Below are 26,961 nucleotides of genomic sequence, written 5' to 3'. Positions count from 1 at the left end.
CTCTACTAAAAATACAAAAATTAGCTGGGTGTGGTGGCGCGCACCTGTAGTCCCAGCTATTCGGGAGCCTGAGGCAGGAGAATTGCTTGAATCCAGGAGGCAGAGGTTGCGGTGAGCCGAGATTGCGCCACTGCACTCCAGCCTGCCAATAGAGCGAGACTCCATCTCAAAAAAAAAAAAAAAAAAAAGTGGCTTCATGCTACTTAATTCAAATTCTGAAATATAAGTGTCTTGTTACAAAAATATATTTAAATGAAGAAAATATAATGGACCCCATTAAAAACAATTACCAAAAATATATATATTGGAAAGGGAATTCAAAGTTGACTTGGATAAAGATAGGGAAGAATCACCATTCTTAATTTTTTCCATGTAATATTGGACCTTGTCCCTATAACGAACAAATGCACTAACTTAAAAAATCTAAGTGATCCCTCACTGCTACATTTTTCTATGGGAAATTTTCAATATGGCAGCGAATTTGATAGTAGGCTTCCCTTTAGAGCTGGTTTCTGCCTGCTAATCTCTCTTAAACTGCCTCAGTCTTCCTTTACCCTTTCTGTTAATTTTTAGGTGACTTTGGTTTCCCCTCACTTCTTCTCTCAAAGTATAAAAGAAAGAAAAATTACTGAACATTTCTGAGTTGATTCTTTTCTTTTTTCCTTGAACCTCTAAAACTTACATCATGCTGTTCCTTTAATATAGATACTAAAGGAATATATATGCATGTGTGTGTGTGTGTGTGTGTGAACACACACACACTTTTTATAGACAGGGTCTCACTCTGTTGCCCAGGCTGGAGTGCAGTGGTGCAACCATGGCTCACTGCAGCCTCAAACTCTTGGGCTCGAATGATCTTCCCACTTCAGGATTCGCTAGGACTACAGGTGCATATCACTATGCCTGGCTAATTTTTTGTAGACAGTCTTGCTGTATTGCCCAGGCTGGTCTCAAACTCCTGCCCTCAAGTTATCCTCCCACCTCAGCCTCCCAAAGCTCAGCCTCCCAGGCATAATCCACCGTGCCCAGCTTAAAAAAAATTTTTTTTTAACTTTTGTTGCATATGGCCACAATCATAGTTAAAAAGACATCAACATAAAAAAATTATCAGACCAAATGACATGAGCCACACTAACACATTGAAATACTAATAGTCCTCATACAAGTCAAATTATTCTGGGCCATCAGTGAAAAAAAGAATTTAAGAATGAATGATCAAAGTTAATTCTGTCTCACTGAAACCTCCAAACCAGTTTTCTTATGAGCTTTACCAATTGCCTGGATAGTGAAAGCACAGGTGCTCCAGGTCAGCATGGGGACTCGAGGATCTGTTTCATCAGGAGGCACTTTCAATCCAATTCTATAAATTGTTGTGGCAAAGAGAATAACCATTTCCTTGATGCTATTTGAATATTTAATCCTATAAATAAAACAAGAAAATTTGTATGATTTAGTAAAAGGAGCTACTTAGTAAGAAGTCCAATTAAGTCCTGAAGCAATAGAAACAATTTAACTGCTTTCAACATAAGTAAACTGCTCTTTGCCAAATTAGAGATTAGAGCCTCCAAAGATTTATTCAGTTGGAAAAAAATTGGAAGAGCAGAACTGTATTTTCTAAAGGTAGAGAAATAGCTCTTATAAAATACTAATGACCTACATAACTTCACTTCCTGTAAAAGATGCAGCAAACGCTCACAGCTAGAAGGGGTTCAGGTTCTAACTAAAAACCAGACTGAACACAGAAGGAATAAAATTCAGAGGAACAGATCTGACCTAATAAGTTTTGGTGCTTGGAAAAGGAACCAAAGAAGTACTTTTGTGTTAACGGGTATGTGTATGTGTTTGTGTTGTGTGTATGTGTGATAATACCATGTACCTGGAGTGATAATTTCCAGTTTTCTGAACTTCCATTTGTAACAAGTATTTTCAGTAGCAATGGGATAGATAAACAAGGATCACAACTAGAAAAACTACCCTGGATACTCAGTATTAATGAAATAATAATACCTGATTTGGGTACATTACATCTCTCCAATAACCTAATGAGGCAGGATAGAAGGCCATTGCCTCAATTTTACATACACAAAAAATGAACTGCTGGTGGCATGGAGTGACCTGAGACTTTTCAGAAAGTCACAAAGCAAGTTAGATGTAATTTTAAATGAAGTCTCATAATTCTGGTCCTCTTGTAGGACCAGACAGAATTGGCATTTTTGGTCCTCTTGCAGGGCCACAGAGAACTGTGGAAAGGGAATTCAAAGTTGACTTGGATAAAGTTTTAACCAACATTTTGTTGGTTAAAAATGTTTACTCAGAGGCATAGTTCACCTTAATATATATTACTTTAATATCTCAAACCCCTTCATTTTGTTAATACAAATAAAACAAACAAGAGAAAGGAACAAGATAATGGGATAAACTATTTTACAAATAAAAAAGTAAGGAAAGATGGAAGCCTACACTGTTTCCTACTCTTATTTTCACAATGATTTACAAAGTTCTCTTAACTATTTAGATACTTACGAAGACTGAACGCCAAAACTCAGGATGGAATGGAACTCAAAAGTAGAATCTCCCATTCCTTGATTAAAGAAAACAGGAATTGGGTTTTCTCCTTATAAATTAAAAGGAAAAAGAAAGAAAAATCATGAATGAGTTTAGTCTGACATACAGTTTTCTAGCATTTATTTATTTATTTTTGACAGTCTCACTCTGTCACCCATGCTGGAATACAGTGGCATGATCATCTGTAGCTTCCATCTCCCAGGCTCAAGCGATCCTCCCAATCTCTGCCTCTCAAGTGACTACAGGCATGTGCCACCATGCCTGCCTAGTTTTTAAACAATTTTTTTGTAAAGATGGGGTCTTCATTTGCTGGCCAGGCTGGTTTTGAACTCCTCAAGAGATCCTCCCACCTTGGCCTACCAAAGTGCTGGGATTACAGGCGTGAGCCACTGTGCCCAGGCTTTGTAGCTTTTTAATATTATACATGATCGTTTTAGGAAACTTGGAATATGCTAATAAGCAATGAATAATTAACTGAAGTTTCTCCATCCAGATAACCACAGTTAACATTTGAGTGATGTTCTTCTGTTCCCCACATAAATATTACATACATAGATTTTTTTTAAGAGGATGACATAATACTAGCCTGCATCTTGCCTTAGCACCTAATAGATCATGAACATCTTTCTATATCAGTAACTCTCCCTCATATTTTGCCATTTTTAATGACTGCATAAATGTTCTCTTGATAAGGCAGCATACATTAGTGAATAAGAGTAAATGATCTGAAGCCAAGCTGCCTGGGTTTGAATCCTTGCTCTGCCACTTACTGTTACTGCAACCCTGTGTGAAAACTAAACCTCTCTGTAGCTCCATTTCCTTGTCAAATTCAAATGCTATTTCCCGACATGAAATGGGTTGTTTTTCTCTGGTAGCTTTCAAGATTTTTAATTTTTTTTTTTTTCTTTTAAGAGATGAGGTCTCAGCTGGGCATGATGGCTCACACCTGTAATCCTAGCACTTTGGGAGGCCGCAGTGAGCAGATCAATTGAGGTCAGGAGTTCAAAACCAGCCTGGCCAACATGATGAAACCTCATCTCTACTAAAAATAAAAATAATTAGCCTGCGGTCGTGGCGGGTGCCTGTAATCCCAGTTACTTGAGAGGCTGAAGCAGGAGAATCACTTGAACCCAGGAGGCGGAGTCTGCAGTGAGCCGAGATCGCACCACTGCACTCCAGCCTGGGCGACGGAGCAACACTCCGTCTCAAAAAAAAAAAAAAAAAAAAAAAAAAAAAGATGAAGTCTCGCTATGTTTTGCCGGTTGGCTTCGATTTCCTGGGCTCAAAGGATCCTCCCACCTCAGCCTCCCAAATAGCTGGGACTACAGACATGCACCACTGTGCCTGGCTCTTTATTTTTTGTTTTCAGCAGTTTGCTTTATGATGTGTCTGAGTGTGGTTTCTTATCTGCTTGAGATTTACTGAACTTCTTGAATCTGCAAATTTGTCTTTCACCAAATTTGGGAAATTTTCAACCAATTATTTCTTCAAATATTTTTTCTGCATTATTTTTCCCTTCCTTTTGGGACTTCAATGACACAAATGTCAGATTGAAAAAAAAAATTGTCCCACAGATCCCTAAGGTTATATTTTTTTATCCCCAATCTCTTTTCTGTCTGTTCTCCAGACTGAATAATTTCCACTGATCTAATTTCACATTCATGGACACTTTACCTCATCTCCAGTCTAGTATATATATTTTTGAAACAACATAGCCTTGCTGTGTTGCCCAGGCTGGACTGCAGTGGCATGATTATAGCTCACCATAACTTAAAACTCCTGGGCTCAAGCGCTCCTCTCCTCAGCCTCCCAAGTACCTAGGACTATAGGCACACACCACCAAACAGAGCTAATTTTTTTTTTTTTTTTTTTTTTTAGAGATGGGGTCTTATTATATTGCCCAGGCTGGTCTTGAATTCCTGGCCTCAAGTGATCTTCCTGCCTGAGCCTCCCACAGTGCTATTATTATAGGCCTGAGCTACTATGCTCAGCCTTCCAGTTTACTATTGAGCACATCCAGTTAATTTTTGTTTCATCCAGTATTTTTTCAATTCTATTATCTCCATACGGTTGGTTTTTTTAGTTCCTATTTTTCTGATAACTTCTATCTTTCAACTCTTTCAAGAGTGTTTATCTTCACCTTATGTTTCAAGGCTAACTAGCTGCTTTAAAACTCTTCGATAAGTTTAACATTTAAAACATCTCAGGATTGGCATTTGGTTGTTTTTCCCGTGAGAATTGGTCAGATTTTTCTGGTTCTTTGTATGTCAAGTAATTCTGGATATTATCTTGTATATTTGGAATATTACATTAGGAGGTTCTGGTCCTGTTAAAAACCTCTGGAAAAATGAACACTTTTAAAGTGTTTTAGAAGGCAATAAATTCAGGTTCAACAAGTTCTGTCTCATCCCAAATCAGCCTGGGCAACACAGCAAGATGCTGTCTCAAAAAAAAAAAAATCCATGGGCATTTGATAAAAATATTTTTCCAATAGGAACAAACTTCTGTAGAACATATTACTAAATCAAGCTTAATTTTAAAAATTCTCTAAGTCCTTATTTATTAGGATGACTTGACCAGCCATAAAACTATCTCCCACTATCACTATGTTTTTGTTTAATCCTACTTATGTACCAAAACAACACAGCATGAAAATAAATAGAAACTGAATTTATTATCTGTTGTTTCTCCTAACCTCCCCATATTTGTAGGCAATATAGATAAAATGCTTAGACGTTGTCTGTAATCCTTCCTTTACAATCTCTTGGCTGTTTCTTTCCCCCAAACAATTAGTTACTCAATAAGCATTCAGAGCAAACTTGTCAATGCTTACTATTAATACCACTACCTCTTACTATCTCATGGTAGGACCAGTGCAATTGATTCCTGACTAACCTTCTTGAGTTATCTCCTCATTCTTCCAATCTATCTGCGGCACCACTCCCACACTAAAAAGCTACCAGAATAAATGCTAGTCACTTGCTCAAAAATTTTTAATCATTCCATGATTTCTTTTTTAAAGTTCTTTATTTCAATAGTTTTTCCTTAGCTTATGTTCAGTATTTTCTTCTCTTAAAAATATAGGCTTCTAAGTAAATTAGTGAATATGTTTAAAAGATACTAATCACTCTTATACTTCTTTAGACGGTCACAGAGGTCCTACTGCTAATAAAGTGATCTTTCTACTTAATGCCATGTTTGAGACCTCCAATTAAACATTTAGAGGCCAAAATAACAATAAAAAAACTGATTTAAGGCTGAATTTTTGAAACCTAAAAATCAGGATGTAAAACCAACATGTCAATCTACATTTTTTTAAATAAAAAGAAACTAAATTCACATATCTCAAAGACATTTTAAATTATTATAAAAATTAAGAAGAATCTCTTGTACTGAATTGCTTCTCAGTGCTTAAAACAAGTAGAGAAGTAGTTAAGTACATGCCAAAAATCACTTCTTAGCAAATATAAGGTCTTTTGTTAGAAGAGTTTTCCACCTAACAGATTTTTATCTCATTAGCACCACTTGTGGAAAAGGTTTTGTCATAAAATGAAGGAGGAGGGGAAACTGACAGGACGTTGCCAGACTCATTCATTGCTGACTGTTGTCTTCCATCATTCTGTGTTTCTAAATGACTAGGTCCAAATTCTTACAAACCTCCACAACTGCCCCATATTCTCCACTATTCCCCACTGTGTACTCTCAACTAAGGTAGCCCAGGCTTTTTCAATGTCTCTGAAAATGCCACGCTCACAGTTCCCTAAAAACATTTCTGTTTTCTACCTGGGTTCTCCTTTATCCCTACCACACATCCAAATTTTATACGAGGTCAAATCGAATCTCATTTTCTCCATGACATCTTCCCTTACTACTTCAGCCCCTACTGATCAATTCCTTCTTAAAAATCCTATGAGTCCTATTGTTTTATACTATAAAATCTGGCTGTTAATGCTATTTCCTCTTGTATCATTCTTAACTGCATAACATGCACACATATGAGGTCAACAAGGCAGGGAACATAAAACTTTGTATGATAACTTATGCTGGGCACACTGGCTCATGCCTGTAATCCTGGTACTCTGGGAGGCTGAAGTAGGAGGACTGCTTGAGTCCAGGAGTTTGAGACCAGTCTGGGCAACATAGCGAGACCTTGTCTCTACAAAAAATCTAAAAATTAGCTGGGTGTGGTGGTGTAAGCCTGTGGTTCCAGCTACTTGGGAGGCTGAGGTGGGAGGATCACTTGTGCCCAGGAAGTTGAAGCTGCAGTGAGCTGTACTCCAGCCTGGGTGATGAGTGAGACCTGTCTAAACAAACAAACAAACAAACAAACAAAAAAACAACAAATGCCCCCCAACAAAACAAACAAAAAACCTTTGTAACTTAGACTATAGTGATGAGAAATAAAACCATCACCCCTATTTCTTCCTCTGTAGCTTTTGTATACATCCTTCATTTTCCTTAAAAGTATGTAACTGAAAAGACATAATTAAAGCATAACAGAGGGTAAAATAATCAGGGAAAATGTGGATAAATACAGAAAGATATGAATTGTAGAAATAAGACATAAATATTTTGAGTAGAATACCTAGAAATATTCTTGAATATTTTCTAGGTATAGTTTTCATCAATTTTAGATCCAAAGAGGGGATGTGATGAGAAGATAATTTTTAAAATACTGGACTTTGCCTTCACCCTATTGATTTCACTGCCTAAACCAGGGGTCCTCAACCCCGGGGCCATGGACGAGTACCAGTCTATGGCCTGTTGGGAACCTTGGGAATGGGCTGCACAGCAGGAGGTGAGCGGCAGGTGAGCAAAGCTGCATCAGAATTTACAGCCGCTTCCCATCACTCGCATTGTCGCGTGAGCTCCACCTCCTGCCAGATCAGCAGCCACATTAGATTCTCATAGGAGCGCAAACTCTACTATGAACTGCCCATGTGAGGAATCTAGGTTGCCCACTCCTTATGAGTATCTAATGACTGACAATCTGTCACTGTCTCCCATGACCCCCAGATGGGACCATCTAGTTTCAGGAAAACAAGCTTAGGGCTCCCACTGATTCTACATTATGGTGAGTTATATAATTATTTCATTATATATTACAATGTAATAATAATAGAAATAAAATGCACAATAAATGTAATGCACTTGAATCATCCCAAAACCATCCCCCTCATCCGTGAAAAAACTGTCTTCCACAAAACTGGTCCCTGGTGCCAAAAAGGTTGGGGACCATTGGCCTAAACAAAAGACAACTTTTCCTCACTGTATTTTAAAAATTCCCATTTTATCCTTTTAAGCACGTCTCCATTAGTAGCCATACCTGTCTCACAACTGTAAAGAATATGTAAATAAGATGACAGTTTTAAAATGTTTTCATTATTACAAACATTACTAACCACATATTAATAGTATTAGTAAGAGTAATGGCTAACATGTAGCACTTACTATGTACCATGGACTATTCTACTTTACATATAATAACTCTGCTAATCCTTCAACCAATAAAATAGGCACTATTATAATATTATTATCCCCAATTTGCAAATAAGAAGTTGAGGCACACAGAGCTTAAGTAACTTGCCCAAGATCACATAATCAGTAAGTGGATCTTAGTGATTTAGATGAATCTTGGATCTAAGATTTAAATCTAAGCAGTTTGACTGCTTGGAATAATCAGATAGACGGACTTGATAGTATAATCACTGTCTGTATTGTCTCCTAGTATGAAAAACGATTAAATTTAATAAAGCAACTTAAGCCACTTATTCTTAGCTTCAGAAACTTCTATTTCCTGATATTCAAGAAATCCGTACTTGCAAACCATATTTTAGCACAATAATTATTTAAAAAAATAAAGATTCTGACACCATCTTCACACAGCTAATATAAAATAAATTTAAGCAAACCTTTAGCATGTCTTATATTATAACCTGATATTCTGGCCAGAACAGTCTGTATCCATCGTGCCAGGGTCAAAAGTTGAGCAAGAGCATCTGCATTCTCACTGAAAAATGATATTTAAAAATTATTACAACCATGGGTACAAAGTCAAATGGAAAAGCTGAATTTGTATTATTTCCTTGGATAAATGGTCATATAAAAAAGTTAAGTTCCTCCAGATTAATTTCCTAGGTCACAGAAACATGTGTCTAAAAATGTAGCTTTTTGGAAGGGGAAGGAAATTTTAAACTTACAAGAAATAAGTCACCACCCACATGCCAATCACCCACAGGTAGTAAATGTCAGTAAATGGAATCACCATTCTAGTTGCTCCAGTCAAAAACTAGGTGTTGTCATTGATTTCTCTGATTCCCTCACACCCCACATTCTAATCTATTAATTAACCTTGCAGGTTTTTAAAAATATATCCCAAGTTCATCACTTCTTCCTACCTCTCATTACTACCCCCTAATCCAAGTCACATCAGCCCTCACTTGGATTACTTAAATAGACTCGTAAGTGTTCTTCCTGCTTCTACCCTTGTGTTTCATTGTAAGTATGAATTCATCATACAGCAGCTAGAAGAATTTTCTAAAAATTTAAATAGAATCATGTAACTTCTCATCTTTGCTCATAATCCCTTTTATGATCTGGTCTTTGCATGCTCCATTCCATGTTGCCTGCTTATTGTGACTCAAACATGATGAGGGGTTTCCAAACTTGGAGCCTTTGCTTTTTTTTTTTTGAGATGGAGTCTCGCTCTGTCGCCAGGCTGGAGTGCAGTAGCACCATCTTGGCTCACTGCAACCAACCTCTGCCTCCTGGGTTCAAGCGATTCTCCTGCCTCAGCCTCCCGAGTTGCTGGGATGACAGGTGCCTGCCACCACGCCCAGCTAATTTTTGTATTTTTAGCAGAGACAAGGTTTCACCATGTTGGCCAGGCTGGTCTCATCTCTTGACCTCATGATCCGCCTGCCTCAGCCTCCCAAAGTGCTGGGATTACAGACGTAAGCCACCACACCCAGCCGAGCCTTTGCTCTTGATACAGCCTATGCTTAGAATTTTCTTCGCCCAGAGAAAAGCAGTGATTATTCCTCACTTTATTCAGGTCTCTGTTCAAATGTCACCATCTCAGAGAAGAGCTCCCTGACAACTCTGTCTATAAATAGCCTCATGCCCCAGTCTGTCTTCAGCCCTTTAACCTACTGCTTTAGCTTTCTCATAGTATTCCTCACTACTCAACATTTTGTCTTACTTTTTTATTGCCAGTCTCTCCTTCCTAAAATGGACATAAGGAAAGGGACTTGAGACAGATGGTTATTAAGAACAAAGAAGGGCTGGGCGCAGTGGCTCAGGCCTGTAGTCCAGCACTTTGAGAGGCTGAGGTGAGTGGGTCGCTTGAGCCCAGGAGTTAGAGACCAGCCTGGGAAACGTAGTGAAACCCCGTCTCTACAAAAAATACAAAAATTAGTGGGGTGTGGTGGCACATGCCTGTGGTCCCAGCTACTTGGGAGGCTGAGGTGGAAGGATCATCTGAGCCCAAGAAGGTTGAGGCTGCAATGAGCTAAGATCACACCACTGCACTCCAGCACATAGTGAGACCCTATCTAAAAAAAAAAAAAAAAAAAAAAAAAGAACCAAGAAGGACCAGAAACAGCGTTATTAAAAATAAAATAGGAATTTATTTATTGAAAGAATAGTCTTGAGCAAAGGTAAAATATATAATGAACTGTGCCAAAATTTACATATCTGGGCACAAATTTGACCTAAGAAGTTTTTTTTTGTTCTCAAAAAATGGAAATGCACTATGACTGGTTATAACCAATTTTCTTTACAGATACCAGTTTATTAGTTTTAAATTTTTTGGTAAGTTTATATTATAAATTTTTAATCAAAATCTTAGTTTTGACAGTTTTTATATACTTTTATCTTTACTATCTTAGATTATATTCATGCTGATTTTCTAAAATCCAAAAAAGGCAAATATAATCAACTATATGGGTAAGTCAAAGTATCTAATAAAACTGTTATGTATAATCATGTATTTCAGATCCTGAGTAACAGAATTGTTACTACAGATTAAAAGTGTGCCAGAGTTCTAAGAGACCTAGTTTTAAGGATCAGCTTTCTGAATTTAGAAAGAACTGCTCTGAAGCATCTGATCCTTAAAGACATCAAGGAAAGAAGTAGCTAAATATTCTGTTAGAGAACAATTTACATAGTTTAATAATCCTATTTTGGGGGAGCCACTGTGTAAAAAAGGCTTGTACAAGAAGTTGGAAAGTCACTTTATTATGATTTCCTTTATCTTTGTCTTCTGCTGTACAGTTAGGTAAGGCTTTGGAGTCAGGTCTGGGTTTGAATCTTAGGTCTGTCTTGGGACAAGTAAAAACTATTCATAGTCTCCAATTCCTTATCTTTAAATGGAAATAACAGTACCTACTTCAATAGACTACTGTGAGAATTAAATAAGATAATGAAGCATTTGCTTGGTAGAATGCCTAAAATATATTAATTACTCAAATCAAAGATAATTCTTTCTCATGTTACCACATATGTTGAAGAAGACACTTTCAATTTAGGTTTATCAATGACATGGAATATTAGAGATTAGAACAACTCTTTATTTATTTATTTTTGACACAGAGTGTAGCTCTGTCGCCCAGGCTGGAGTGCAATGGTATGGTCTCGGCTCACTGCAACCTCCACCTCCCAGGTTCAAGCAATTCTTGTGCCTCAGCCTCCTGAGTAGCTGGGATTACACGTGTGTGCCACCACGCCAGGCTAATTTTTGTATTTTTAGTAGAGATGGGGTTTTGCCATATTGGACAGGCTGGTCTCAAACTCCTGATCTCAGGTGATCTGCCTGCCTCGGCCTCTCAAAGTGCTGGGATTCAGGCGTGAGGCACTGTGCCCAGCCAAGGTTAGAGCAATTCTTTTTTTTTTTTTTTTTTGGGGGCGGAGTCTCGCGTTGTCGCCCAGGCTATAATGCAATGGTTCAATCTCGGCTCACTACAACCACCACCTCCCAGGTTCAAGCGATTCTCCTTGGCTCAGCCTCCCAAGTAGCTGGGATTATAGGTGCCCACCACTACACCCAACTAATTTTTTTGTATTTTTAGTACAGACGGGTTTCATTATGTTGGCCAGGCTGGTCTCGAACTCCTGACCTCGTGATCCACCTGCCTCGGCTTCCCAAAGTGCTGGAATTACAGGTGTAAGCCATGGCGCCCCACCAGAGCAAGTCTTTATTTTGACCCTTCTCACCCAATCTATCACCTTTGAACTTTTATGGGGGACATAAAGGTATTTTTATCAACAAAACCATTTTCTTTAGCAGAATTTAGGTTTACCATTACAAATTCATTGCATTTTAAAGCAACTGAAATAATATAAATATTATAGTACTGTTATCATCATGTAGAACAGTGAGAATATAGAAATATATAATTAAATTTCCAAGTTGTCATACAAAAACTAATAATTTGCTGTTAATTCCATTTACAGATCAGAATATAAAAATTTAAAAACTCAAAATGCTTAAAACACTACCCAAAGAGAGATACATAAAAATGAATCTAGTGTTTCTATTTAATTTTTTTTGTTAACATTTGTCCATATCTCTAAAGCTATAGCATTTGGATCTTCAGAAAAATGAAATTAAAAATAATACAAAGATCATTAGAGCTATCAGACTCCAACTGGCAACTCTGATGACGGCAAAGGGCCATATGAAAGGAATGAGTTTTTTTTGCATCTTTTCTCCTTTTGTGAGTGCTAAGGCAGAGGTCAGAGTTCTATTGCTTTAATGGCTGCTGGAAAATATAACCACAATATATAGATTTGAGTAAACATTCTAGTTCTCTTAGAGTCCAAAAATTAGGCTTTTGATCACATTTTAAAAGTATAATACAAGATATAAAATGAAAAAGTATTAATTCCTTTAAAGAATAAAAAACAGTAATCTAACAAAAATAGGCACAAATTAAAGAACTAAAGACAACTTTCTATTTGTTTTTGAGACAGGGTCTCGCTCTGTCACCCAGGCTGGAGTGCAGTGGGGCAATCTCGGCTCACGGGAGCTTCAATCTCCTGGGCTCCAGTGATTCTCCCATCTCAGCCCCCTCAAGTAACTGGGTCTACAGGTGTGTGCCACCACACCTGGCTAATTTGGTTTTTTTTGTATTTTTTGTAGAGATGGGGTTTTACCATGTTACCCAGGCTGGTCTCGAACCCCTGAGCTCTGGCAATCCGCCCACCTCAGTCTCCCAAAGTGCTGGGATCACAGGCCACTGCACCTGGTCAACTTTTTAAAAATTAACCAAAACATAAATTAAAATATACCTGTTTATCTTTTGAGGTTGCAAAGGAATAATGGGGATCACAGTATTGCACAGAGATTTGCAAAGAGGGCAAAGATATTCTCCACTTTCCAAGTCAAAAAGGTCAACATGAATGCGCTGCTGAGAGCTCAGCTGTACAGCTTCAAAATACCTGCAAAATTACAAAGACACAGGCCCATTCAGAACTACACGTGCATCTCTACATGTGTATCTCTACTTGCTCTAATCCAAGTTTTAAAAATCTGGAATTTTTGCCCCAATAAACATCTTTAGAACATACATGCAAAAACACAAAAGTTGTAATTATAGAAGAAACAGGTTGCCCATTATTTTGGGAACAAATTGGAAAATACATCAGGGCAGATATAAATTTAAAATAAGTTTACTGAATCATAACTCATCTTGTGCCTCAACAGCATGGTGGTAACAGCATGGACACTACTTTCCTCAGTTTCTAATGATGAACTGAAGTAGTGAGGGCTATCATGGAAAAATTATATATTGTAATCTAAAGCCAAATGGGTAAACTCTACACAAAAGATTTCTCAGGAATTACATTTTTAAATTTTTATATTTTCCGGAGATAGAATGAGAACTTCTTGTCCTATTCATCCTATTCTATTTCAAAGGTACTTTTCACAGCTGTATGTTTTGAGAGAAATTAGATTTTTATAAAGACTACTTTTTTATTATTTATTTGTTGTATTTATTAATTTTTTTGAGACGATGTTTCGCTCGTCTCCCAAGCTGGAGTGCAATGGCGCAATCTTGGCTCACTGGAACCTCCCCGCCTCCTGGGTTCAAGCGATTCTCCTGCCTCAGCCTCCAGAGGAGCTGGGATTAAAAGCATGTGCCACCACACTCGGCTAATTTTTGTATTTTTAGTAGAGACAGGGTTTTACCACGTTGGCCAGGCTGGTCTCAAACTCCTGACCTCAGGTGATCCTCCTGCCTTGGCCTCCCAAAGTCCTGAGATTACAGGTGTGAGCCACCATGCCCGGCCAATTATTACTTTTTTTACATGAATACTGATGAAGAGCAACTGATTAGTTTATGGAGAGCAAGCACAAAGGAACAGTGAAAATCTAAAGTTGGTAACTTTACACACCACTTTCCAACTCTGATAATAACAATTCATGCAAACAGAATTAGTAATTAAACTGTTTCAATTATTCAAATAAGAAAGGAAAGAAGACATGAGAAAACATGCCTTTTTGTGGCCTTGAGTGAACTTCAATGTTCCTAGTCTCTTTCAAGAACATGTCAGAAGGACAACTTACTTCTGCCAGCACACTGCATGCATTACATGACCACAGCTTCCTGTATAAGTTCCATATGCCAAGTCTGGATCCATGAAAAGTGGGTCTAGGGTTTCTGGTACAAGGTATAAAAAGGAGGGAAAAAGAGAGACAGGTTATCAGGTCCAAAGTCTAATCACAAACTGTCTTAGGAATGTCCAAGCAAAGTGTCACAATATCATGATAGGAGGATATGTAGTAACAAAAAGAGAAAAGTAATAGTAACAAAAGAGAAAAGTAATAGTAACAAAAGAGAAAAGCATAAAGCTAGCCTGTCAGATATGATTCTAAAATTAGTATGGATTAATAACTGTATCTTTGATTTACTTTTTAACCTTGAATATTGGGTTTAATCTGCATTATCTTGGTTATTTAAGTGATCTATGTTTCTAAGATAATTTATTTTTTAAATTTTAATAGTAATTTGATAAATAATAATTTTAAGGGATACTTAGGGGAATTATAACCTCATTAAGAAAAGCACAGATTGAGGATTTCAAATTCTGGTTTCATCACTTGTAACTCATGGCCATGGGTAAGTACTTGACCTCTCTGTGCCTCAGGTCCTTCATCTATAAAATGGAACTAATAGTGATAACTAACTCATAGGGCTGTTGTGAGGATCAAGTAAGTAAATACACATAAAGCACTTAACAAGTGCCTGGCAATGTTAAGTTTTCAATAAATGCTCGTCTTTATTATCACTATTATTCCAAGGAGCTTGTTTTGTTTGTTGGTTTTGAGACAGGGTCTCACCCTGTTGTGGACCACAGGCTCATGCAACCATGCCTGGCTAATATGTTTGTAGAGATGAGGTTTCGCCATGTTGCCTAGGCTGGTCTCAAACTCCTGAGCTCGTGATCCACCCACACCGGCTTCCCAAAGTGCTGGGATTACAGGCATGAGCCACCATGTCTGGCCTATTCCAAGGGTATTTTAAAATAATAATGATGCTAAAGCAGCTAACTCCTGATGTAACAAGTGTAATAAATTATCTAATTAGCATTCCTGCCAAGAAAATGTTTAACATGATTCTAATCAGGAGGCAACTTATCAGATAAATTCAGAAAGTGATACATATACAAAGCAAGTGGCCTGAATTCTTCAAAAAAGCTACTATCATAAAAAAAGGAGGGACTAATCTGGATGAAAATAGAGTAAAGGAAATATAACCAAAGCAACACATGATGTGTTTGGATCCTGAGTGAAAAAAAAAGTCTAGCAATTGAAGACATTTTGAGAACTGCTGGAGAAAAATTGATTTTATATTAGATAATATTCCTGGATTATTATTACTTTCTTAAATATGGTAACGGTATGGTAGATATATAACCCTTACTTCCAAATGTTTTTCAAATAGTATTTTCTTTAATTACACAGGCATGAAAAGAAATGCACAAAAGGATATTTATTAAATAATACATACCTCCTGAGAGTTCTATGGGTTTTCCCCTGTGCTGGGTTAAGGCAGTAGATTTCTGGACACAGGCCGATAATACCATGGCATTATTTTCCATTTTCACCTCTTGTTCTTCTTGGCAAAGGATGCACGTCAGCACCTCCTTTTCAGTAACAGATGGACCCCGTTTAGGACCCAAAGCAATTCTAGAGTAGTCACTGACTGCTGGGGTGCTACCAAAAGAAATGATCAGAAATGAGGACACATGTTTTGGTCACTTGTCTTCGTATTTTGGTAGATTTTAAGTAACTATAGGCAAGAAATATAACAAAGATAATAAAAATAAAAATGATATTTAGCAATATTAACTTAAAAGCTTCCCCCCTTCCTTTGTGGCTTTTACCAGTTATTTGCTTATTACAAAATACAAGTGTTGCTAAGTGCAAAAAAACAGATGACAAAATGGAATGCATATTATAATTTTACTTAATTTACTATACCAATAAGCTGGGTTATTTTTTTTTTCTGGATATAAAAGTAATACAGGCTTATTGAATAAATTTTGGAAAATCTGTAATAGTATAAATAAGTATTATATTCCCACAACCTAGAGATACCTACTAGTAACCTTGTACATTTCCTTGTAGGTCTGCTTTCTATTTATAATATACTTCTTCATATAAATAAGATCACATTACACAAAATTGCATCCTGCTCTATTCACTTATAGTATCTTACATCATTAAAACTTCTTCAGAAACATTTTTAAATAGATGCACAGCTCTTACTGTATGTGCCATAATAGTTTTATCCATTCCCTGTCATTAGGCATTTAGGTTTCTATTCTATTTTGGTAGCTATTCAAACTAAAAAACTTACACCTTAATGATCCAGCAATTCTTAGAATCTACTCTTACTGACTGGGCAAAACTCAGGATCTACTGATGCATACAATAATATTTAAATAATAGCAAATATTTATAACATGCTGATTGTGAAGCTAGGCACTGTTTCAAATACTTTACATGTTTACTCAATCCTTACAATAATCCTATGAGGTAGGTATTATTATTCTGTCTAGAGCAGCTGCTGCAAAGACGTCTGCTGCAGCAATGGAGGTGCGGCTGGGGCAACATGCTCCATGGAGCCCTTGGGTTGGGAACAGGAGGGAGCCCCACCCCTTCCGAGTTTGCGGGGCAGGAGCCCCACGCTCCCGGGCACAGCTGCAACTGCCTAGCTCAGAAGTGCCTGTTCGGAGCCTCTCCCCACTCCCAATGCCTGCTCTGATTTTGGAGCAAAGCTGTGGCCAAGCCCAGGCGCTGCCACGGCCCCGGCCAGGTGTGTGCACACTCAGGACGGTGCTGACACGTCAGCTCCCTGCTGCCTTGGCCCCCTCTGGTCTTTGGGTGCTGATAAGCATGGAAGGAAGGCCAAGGGGAAACAAGTGGCTCAGCATGGGCCTGCAGGTGCCCCTTGGCACAAACAGCCAGAGACTTGTGATGACACATGTTGATGGCGGCAGGAGGCAGACAGGTTCCTGGGCAGAAAGGGGTGGGTCCCCAGTGAAGTCCCACCTTCAAGCCAGGAATGGCCTGAAGCCTGGGGACCGGTATGTCAGCTACAGGTGGAGTCCACAGCCTGCAGTGAGAATTTATGGTGCTTTCTCCGGGTCTGTCCATGAACCAGTCAGCACACACCTTCTCCCTTCTGAAGCCCCTAAAAACCCCAGACTCAGCCAGACTCACTTGGGGACTACCAGCTGAAGGAAGGAGCTACCCAATTCAAGTCTCCTGACTTGCTGAGATGACCTGCCTGTGGAAAGGAAATACCCACTCTGGATCTCCTCTCCACTGAGTGCTGGACACTCGTTGGGATGACCTGCCTGCAGAAAGAGCTACCCACTTCGGGTCCCTAAAGAGCTGTTCTGTTGCTTAATAAAGCTCTCCACCTTGCTCACCCTCCAGTTGTCCATGTACCTCATTCTTCCTGGATGCAGGACAAGAACTTGGGAACCACCAAATGGCAGGACTGAAAGAGCTAGTAACATAAACAGGGCTGAAACGCCCACACCCACTGCTTGCCACGTTGCAGGTGACAAGAAGGAGAGAAGAGCTGTGGTCCTTCAGGGAGCCCAGACCTAGGGGCTCCCTCAGCCAGGGCTGTGACACTCTCTTTGGGGCTTCACAGTTTCTGGCATCTCTGAGCTGCCAGGTGCCACCACATTCCCCTTGTCCAGACAAGAGTCCCTGCAGCAGAAGCTGCTGGTGCATATGATCCAGCTGCAGGCTTGCACAGAGCTGGCCCCTGTCCCTGTGCCTAGAGCTCCCTGCCCTGCCGCAGCAGCTGGCGTGTCTGGCTGTGCGCAGTGGTCGGACCCTGCAGGTGCCCACTCATGCACCCCTGGTCACTCCACACCTGGCTCGCCCTTGGCAGGCATGGGATCCAGGCTGGTAGTGTCAGTCAAGTGCAGCCTGCCAGGCCAAGTGGGCAGGATGAGCCCAGAGAGACCGAGCAAAATTCTGGCAAAGGTGCCACTGGCCACAGAGGTTTCTAGCTGGAAAAGCAACACTCTAAGGATCCTGTGACACTTCCACTTTTCAGATGAAGAAACTGAGGCCTAGTGACAACAAGAGACTCATCCAATGACTCATCAATAGTATGTAGCAGACCAGGATTTAATCCAGGTAATCTAGGCTCACAGTCCGTGCTCTGAACTACTCTACAATGGTGTCTCTGTCTGTGCAAGAAGCTCCCTGAACTATAGTATATCACTGAACAATAAATAAATATTAATCATCATATATAAATGAACTTACCTAATATAGAATACTCTGCAGCCTTTTTGTTTTGTTTTATTTTGTTTGAGACAGTCTTGCACTGTTGCCGGGCTGGAGTGCAGTGGTGTGATCTTGGCTCACTGCAATCTCTGCCTCCCAGGTTCAAGTGATTCTCCTTGCCTTGGCCTCCCAAGTAGCTGGGATTACAGGCACCTGCCACCATGCCCAGCTAATTTTTTTGTATTTTTAGTAGAGACGGAGTTTCACTATGTTGGCCAGGCTGGTCTCGAACTCCTGACCTCGTGATCTGCCTGCCTTGGCCTCCCAAAGTGCTGGGATTACAGGTGTAAGCCACCGCACCCAGCCTACTCTGCAGTTTTTAAAAGGTGGGACTCACTAAGTGTGGTACCACCTCCTAGGAGGCATCTAGCAATAAATTATGAAAGGTTTACTTATTGTCACAAGGTTCTAGTGGGCACAAGATGCAGTCCCACAATTCACAGGACAGTACTGCATGAAAAAAAAAAGCTGCCTAAATGCCAAGACTGAAAAACGCTGAGCTTGTTTTGTATATAAGAACATACATAGATTTCCAAGACATACTACAGAGTGAAAATGGGAAGTTGTAGAGTGATATGTACATAATACTATCAATGCAAATAAAACCAAAGGCTGAATGGCATGCTATAATTTCTGTGGCTACATATATTTGTATTAATAACATAGGAAAAATTCTGGCAAGATACACTTAAAACTTATAACCAGAGAACCTCTGAGGAGGAGCAGAAAAAAGTCCATGATTTGGGCTGGTACTCAAATGGAACTTTAGCTTTATCTCTGACATTCAGTTTTCAAGAGGAAAATTATTAATATAACTATGTAATTTGGCCGGGCACACTAGCTCACGCCTTGTAATCACAGCACTCTGGGAGGCTGAAGTGGGAAGATCACTTGAGGCCAGGAGTTCCAGACCAGCCTGGCCAACATGGTGAAACCCCATCTCTACTAAAAATACAAAAAAAAAAATTAACCAGGTGTGGTGGCGGATGCCTGTAATCCCAGCTACTCAGGAGGTTGAGGCAGGAGAATTGCTTGAACCCAGGAGGTGGAGGTTGCAGTGAGCCAAGATCACGCCACTGTACTCCAGTCTAGGTGACAAAGCAAGACTCCATCTCAAGTGTGTGTATGTAAAACTATGTAATTAAAATTTTGGCTGGGTGTGGTGACACACGCCCACAGTCCCAGCTACTCAGGAGGGTAAGGCAGGAGGATCACTTGAGCCCAGGAGTTTGAGGCTGTAGTACGTCATAATTATGCCTGTGAAGAGCCACTGCATTCTAGCCTGGGCAACACAGTGAGACTCCATCTCTTAAAAAAAAACTGGTTTAAAAAAATATGAGAGAATATATTTGAGACTTTGGGATAGGAAAAGCTTTCTTAAACAAGATATTAATACAAAAAGTTAAAACTCTAAAAGACTGATAAATTTGTCTTTATCAACACTGAACACTTCTCTATGGCTAAACCCCATAATTAATGTTAAAGAAACAGGGACAAAATATGGGAAACATATGTAACAAAGATAAGTATTAATAATTTTAAGACTTACATAAGTCAATAAGACAAGAGCAAAGCACCCAATAGAGATAGACAAAGAATAATAATAGGCAATTCCCAGAGGATAAAATGTAAAAGGTCAGTGAATAATCATATGAGAAGTTGCTCAACCTAGTACTAAATAGCAATTGGGGAAATTCAGCCAGATTGGCACAAATCTGTAATTTTAATAATATCACATTTTCAAGTACTGAAAATAGTTAAGTATTAGTGAGAACAAAGTAAATTAGGCACCTATATACACTATCAGGAGCAGAAACTGGTAAAACCACTCTGGATGGTAATGTGGCCATATCTATAAAAATTTTAACCCAGCCCTTTCACTTACTGGACTCCTTGACTAAGTACCTGCAGAGTTGTACAAGGAGACACATACAAAAAGGTTCTCACGAACTGTTATAAGGAAAAATCAGAAGCAACCTAAATGTCTAAAGTCAGATAAATAAACTATTATATAACCACATCAGAGACCACTATGCGCCAGTCATAAACAATGATGTAGAATCTACATTATAGAGCGACATGTACTGGTATCAAAAGATTCCTGAGACATTGAAACAGCAAGCTGCAGACAAAATGTATGGTTAAAAAAGAAAAACCACTAGAAAACACGAAATAAGCCTCACTATTTCTTCATGTATACATGTTTATAAATGCATAGAAAGAGGTCTAAGAACAATGGTAATTTGTAATCATGGTTATGTGTGGAGAAAGATCAGCAATGCAGAGATGGTCAAAGGGGGACTTCCTGCATTATTTAAACTGCTTTCAATAAGAACACATTCAAAAATCACATGTCCAATTAATCAAGCAATAAAAATAAATAATGAAAGCATTAAGGCCATAAATGAACTCTGAGTACACCTTTGCTTACACCTTCTTATTTTATTGTCAGTAGTTTCTTTCTCACTATTTCTAAATAGTATGTTGTTAATATATAATATCTAGAGGTGGGACTTTGGCTTGTCATTTAAAATTTCCAGTTTTATTACACTATAGTCAGCCAAGGAAAGCATACTTTCATATCTTTTTATTTTTAATCACTAATATAATCATTATTCCTTATGGTCCTTGTTAGCATACTCAGCTTCAAGATTAAACATACATATCAGATAGGATGTATTGTGCCTACTATTATTCCAAAACCACAATTTTCTAAAAGTATCCACAACATTTTTTTTTTTTTTTTGAGACGGAGTCTCGCTCTGTTGCCCAAGCTGGAGTGCAGTGGCACAATCTCTGCTCACTACAACCTCTGGCTCCCAGGTTCAGGTGATTCTCGTGCCTCAGCCTCCTGAGTAGCTGGGACTAAATGCACGCGTCACCACACCCGGCTAATTTTTGTATTTTTAGTAGAGACGGGGTTTTGCCTGTTGGCCAGGCTGGTCTCAAACTCCTGACCTCAGGTGATCCACCTGCCTCGGCCTCCCAAAGTGTTGGGATTACAGAGGTTAGCCACTGCTCACAGCCCTCAACACATATTGTTTTAAACAGCAGTGAAAGCTTGTCTTTAAAAAGGGCCAAAGTGGGTACTTTCAATATTTTAAATCTCTTGGAATGCTTCTCAAAGTAACATTGTTATGTCTCCTCCCTTTTATCACTGTATAATAGCCCACAAAGCACAGCTCAGAAAATTAACCAATTTCTCTAAGAGCATACCACAGTCAGAACTCAGAAAACCAGATTTACCGATTCCAATTCCAAGGTGCTATCCACACCTGTAGTTACAGGCAATGTCTTTCTTCTCTTTAAGAAGAAAAGAAAAAGTCGTATAAGCCACCTTTTTCAGGCAAAGAATTTGTTTCTAATAATGTAATAACTGCAGTCATTTTTATTAGAAATAATAATGTGAAACAAGTGAACTGATGTGTAAATGTGTACCTAAAAGTGCTAATGCATACAAAATAACGGGTTGGTTATCTTTTTGTGCATAAAGGTTCCTAACATAAGTTTACTGCACACTCAATGCATTTATCAGTATAAAATTATATTCAATAAGTACCTTAGAGTCTTCACTCTGACCTTTCTAGAATGAAAATAGTTGAATTTCTCTTGCCATAAAATGCATTTTGGAAGAGCATAATTTAAAGTGACTATTTAACTTTTCCTCCAAAAATTGAGTTGGTAATTTTTGGTTTGCTTTATTTTACCTCTCTTCCTCCATAATGGAGTCTTCTTTCCCAGGCATTTCTGATGTATTGTCATACATGAGTTTATGAGTTTCAATGAAGTTTTTCTGTAAGGCAGACATCTGAGCCATGATCTTCTGGCGATGTAGCCTAGCAGCTTCAGCTTTTCTTTTTCGTTCTGCTTTTTCTTTATCATGAGTAATCTGGGTATTAAGAAATGACAAATTTAGGTAAGATCCACTGTTAAACATTTATATACGCTGTTTGGATGGCAAAATTCCTTAGAATAAGATTCTGAAACCCTGATTACACCTTACATCCTGGATTCGGTTTAATGTTTCAAAAGTAACATTACAGGCTGCATGACATCATACAACTAATTATTCCTTTAGTTATTTAAATAATTTACTGTAAGAAGCTAAGAACCTTAAATATCCAATTAACTGCCTTTTATACTCAATGCAGGTACCTTAAGAAATAAAATTAGATAAAACAAAATTTTAAAATCATTTGTCAATCACTTAATCACTGACAATTTAAATAATCTTGATTTCTAACAGTTACTTCTAAATGAATTGTTAAAAATGAGAAATTTAACAATTTTTTAACTTTAACAATATTACTGAAATATATTTGGTGCATGTTAATTTTCTATTCAAATTTACATCCAGTGTTTTACTGAACACGTAATAACCACAAATAATATTATTCTAATAATATAAATTTTAGAATCATCAAAACCTGATTCACTATATTATAGCAATAACACAAATATTATTGCATTTCATTGAATCTAAGATGTACCATTATCTTATATTTCTCTAAAAAATGCTGTTGATGAAAGTCATTTATTGTGAGACATATCCCAATTTAAGTCACTAAAATATATTAAAAGTTAATAAAATACGGTATTTCGGTTTTTTGTTTTTGAGATGGAATCTTGCTCTGTCACCCAGGCTGGAATGCAGTAGCGTGATTTTGGCTCACTGCAACCTCCGCCTCCTGAGTTCAAGTGATTTCTGTGCCTCAGCCTCCCGAGTAGCTGGGACTACATGAGCAAGCCACCACATTGGGCTAATTTTTGTATTTTTACTAGAGACGTGGTTTTGCCATGTTGGCCAGGCTGGTCTTGAACTCCCGACCTCAAGTGATCTACCCGCCTCCGCCTCTCAAAGAGCTGGGATTTCTAATAGAGCTCTACGATATATCAATTTCTCCTGTTTTTGCAAAATACAAAAATTATACTGAATTGTCATGTACCATTAATCTCCACAATATAGAAGCATAATGAATAAAAGATGGACAGATCTCATATACTTTACAATCAACAGGTTTCTCCTAACAAAAAAGCAGCAGCTCCTTTATACCAGTAAAGTTCAAAGACAGAGATGAATGTCACCATTACTACAGTGTTACTACAGTGTCATACCTCATCATTCTTAATAGATTCCGATCCTGATGTGGTTGCTACAATTAAACAAGATTTTTCTCTTAATCGCTTCACTGTGTCAAACATCTGTGAAAAACAGATGAAACGTTAAGAGTTAGTTAGACCGTTAGACTGACCAGGAACAGAAACATTCACTAATCTGATTTTGGCATCATACCTCCAAATGTCTTTCACTTAAACTATTTCAATATATGAAGAAAAAAAGTGACTCTGACTGTGACAAACACCTCCCCTGGTCAATGAGCAATCCAGCTGAGGAGGGGGCCACTGGTAGCAGAATCAGCTGATTCAGTAGGCTGGGGGCATGCCTCTGTTAGCTTTCAAGAGATTTGCCAGGAAACAAAATTTTTTTAATTTAAAATAATATATTTGTGCAAAAACACATAAAAACAAAGATACAAAATGGTGACTGCTCTTTGGGAGGCAGAGGCAAGTAATCTCAGCACTTTGGGAGGCCAAGGCGGGTGGATCACCTGAGGTCAGGAGTTAGAGATCAGCCTGGCCAACATAGCAAAATCCTGTCTCTACTAAAAATACAAAAAGTAGCTGGGTGTGGTGACCCATGCCTGTGATGCCAGCTACTTGGGAGGCTGAGGCAGGAGAATCGCTTGAACCCGGGAAGTGGAGGTTGCAGTGAGCTGAGATCGTGCCACTGCACTCCAGCCTGGGTGACAGACGAGACCCTGTCTCAAAAAAAAAAAAAAAAAAAGATACAAAATGGAAAGTAAAATCCTCCTTTCCCTGATTGCAACACCTCTATCAGAATATATAATTTTTATATTTACATCTGTTTTCATAAAAAGAGATCCTACCATACATACTGTTTTCACACATCCTCTTTTCACTTAATCATTTATCTTCGGAGACATTTTGACATTTCTTTTTTGGTTTTTTTTTTTTTTTTTTTTTTTTTTTTTTTTTTTTTTTTTTTTTAAGACAAAGTCTTGCTCTGTCGCCCAGGCTAGAGCACAGTGGTGCCATCTTGGTTCACTGCAAGCTACGCCTCCTGGGTACACGCCATTCTCCTGCCTCAGCCTCCTGAGTAGCTGGGACTACAGGTGCCCGCCACCACACCTGGCTAATTTTTGTATTTTTAGTAGAGACAGGGTTTTGCCGTGTTAGCCAGGATGGTCTCGATCTCCTGACCTCATGATCTGCTCACCTCAGCCTCCCAAAGTGCTGGGATTACAGGAGTGAGCCATCACACCCAGCTATCTTCAGAGACATTTCCACAACAGCTTATACAGAACTGCCTCATTCTTATTAACAAAGCTCATGGTTTCAGCATGAATGCATTCATTAATTCATTCATTCGACAGAGTGAAACTCTGTCGTCCAGGCTGGAGTGCAATGGCACAATCTTGGCTCACTACAACCTCTGTCTCCTGGGCTCATGCCATCTTCTCACCTCAGCCTCTCAAGTAGCTGGGACTAGAGGCGCACACCACCATACCCTTGGCTAATTTTTGTATTTTTTGTAGAGATGGAGTTTTTGCCACATTGTCCAGGCTGGTCTTGAAGTTCTGGGCTCAAGCAAGCCACCCACCTTGGCTTCCCAAAGTGCTGGAACTATAGGTGTGAGTCACTATGCCCAGTAAAATTTATTTATATTTTGAAGGAACCTTGGTCTCATGAGGAAAAATTTCCCACAATGAACACTTACAACATAGCTTTAAATCAACCATCTGGATAGAGTATCTAATGTTTTTAACAGCAGATACATGTGCTTTTCAGATATTTTGATAATAAAATTTAGTATTCTAATTGAAAATGAATTTTCAGGACTAGATCTGCAATTCATAACACCATCTCTATGGGATATGAACGCTGAACTAAATGGTACCTCGATTTACTTTCTTAATAGTTACCTACTTTCGTTTGATTTTATATCTTAAAATAATATTGGCTAGTTTAACACAAATGCTAAATATTCATAAAATCTACTTCAAGAAGAATTTTAATAATATCATTATCTTTTTTTTTTTTTTTTGAGATGGAGTCTCTTTGTCACCCAGGCTGGAGTGCCGTGGCGCAATCTCGGCTCACTGCAAGCTCCACCTCCCGGGTTCACGCCATTCTCCTGCCTCAGCCTCCCGAGTAGCTGGGACTACAGGCGCCTGCCACCATGCCCGGCTAATGTTTTTTGTATTTTTAGTAGAGATGGGGTTTCACCGTGTTAGCCAGGATGGTCTCGATCTCCTGACCTCATGACCCTCCCGCCTCGGCCTCCCAAAGTGCTGGGATTACAGGCGTGAGCCACCACGCCTGGCCAATAATATCATTATCTTATAGTTACATCATTACATCATGCTTAAGGACTGTTTCTAATAAAGTAGTAAGAAGAGCTGCCCTCTTAAAAGTACAAATCAGTACCAAGATTTCCAGTTGATAAGAATGTGAAAAATAACTACCCTATACATTCTGATTATCAAAACAATACTTAGCTATAAACATCAGAATATCTTAATGAATGCAATGAGTGCAGAAACTCCATAATCCTGGTTTCAGGTTTTTTTTTTTTTTTTGAGACAGAGTCTCACTCTGTCGCCCAGGCTGGAGTGCAGTGGCACGATCTCGGCTCACTGCAACCTCTGCCCTCAGAGTTCAGGCGATTCTTCTGCCTCAGCCTCCTGAGTAGCTGGGATTACAGGCGCCTGCCACCGCGCCCAGCTAATTTTTTTTTTTTTTTTTTTTTGTATTTTTAGTAGAGACAGGGTTTCACCATCTTGGCCAGGCTGGTCTTGAACTACTGATCTTGTGATCCACCCACCTCGGCCTCCCAAAGTGCTGGGATTACAGGGGTGAGCCACCGTGCCTGGCCGGTTTTGTTTCTACGTGGAGGGTTTTCCATTAAAGTAACATTCCTGGCCTCTCTCTCTCCCCTGCTTATTTAATTCACTCGTCTCCAAAGGCAATGCTATCTACTCAATAGCTCAAGCACCAAATCCAGGAGTCATCTTTGATTTCCTTTTTTCTGAGACAGAGTCTTGTTCTGTCACCCAGGCTGGAGTGCAGTGGTGCGATCTCACCTCACCGCAATCTCCACCTCCCTGGTTCAAGCAATTCTCCTGCCTCAGCCTCCCGAGTAGCTGGGACTACAGGTGTGCACCACCATGCCTGGCTACTTTTTTGTATTTTTAGTATAGATGAGATTTCACCATGTTAGCCAGACTGGTCTCGAACTCCTGACCTCAGGTGATCTGCCTGCCTTGGCCTCCCAAAGTGCTGGGATTATAGGCGCTAGCCATCGTGCCCAGCCTCATCTTTGATTTATTTCCTTCATCTCTCCCATCAGACTGATTAAGAAGTACTATAGATTTTATCTTCATACACCTTCGACATGCACCTTAATCAGTTCAGATTCTTACTATCTGCATCTTAGCCTAGGTCATGTTTATTTCATATCAAGATTACTGCAACAGTCTCCTAACAGTTTC

General features: G+C 38.9%; 1 protein-coding gene across 2 annotated transcripts in view; it reads right to left on the bottom strand.

Moving 5' to 3' along the window:
• Window positions 1–26,961, bottom strand: part of UBR1 (ubiquitin protein ligase E3 component n-recognin 1) — a 154,627-nt gene that overhangs the window by 44,153 nt on the left and 83,513 nt on the right. For both annotated transcript variants that reach the window (XM_003266785.3, XM_030814218.1), the window contains exons 28-35: window positions 23,504–23,590; window positions 22,096–22,277; window positions 15,579–15,784; window positions 14,135–14,228; window positions 12,856–13,005; window positions 8,478–8,575; window positions 2,524–2,614; window positions 1,272–1,420 (exon numbers count right to left, since the gene is read on the bottom strand). In XM_003266785.3, the coding sequence (XP_003266833.1) occupies window positions 1,272–1,420; window positions 2,524–2,614; window positions 8,478–8,575; window positions 12,856–13,005; window positions 14,135–14,228; window positions 15,579–15,784; window positions 22,096–22,277; window positions 23,504–23,590 (1,057 nt within the window). The remainder of the gene's footprint in view (window positions 1–1,271; window positions 1,421–2,523; window positions 2,615–8,477; window positions 8,576–12,855; window positions 13,006–14,134; window positions 14,229–15,578; window positions 15,785–22,095; window positions 22,278–23,503; window positions 23,591–26,961) is intronic.

This window comes from Nomascus leucogenys, chromosome 6 (genome assembly GCF_006542625.1).
Source record: "Nomascus leucogenys isolate Asia chromosome 6, Asia_NLE_v1, whole genome shotgun sequence".
In the NCBI taxonomy this organism is placed as follows: domain Eukaryota; kingdom Metazoa; phylum Chordata; class Mammalia; order Primates; family Hylobatidae; genus Nomascus; species Nomascus leucogenys.
The sequence above is the reverse complement of the archived record's forward strand: the minus strand, read 5'-3'. Positions and strand labels throughout refer to the sequence as shown.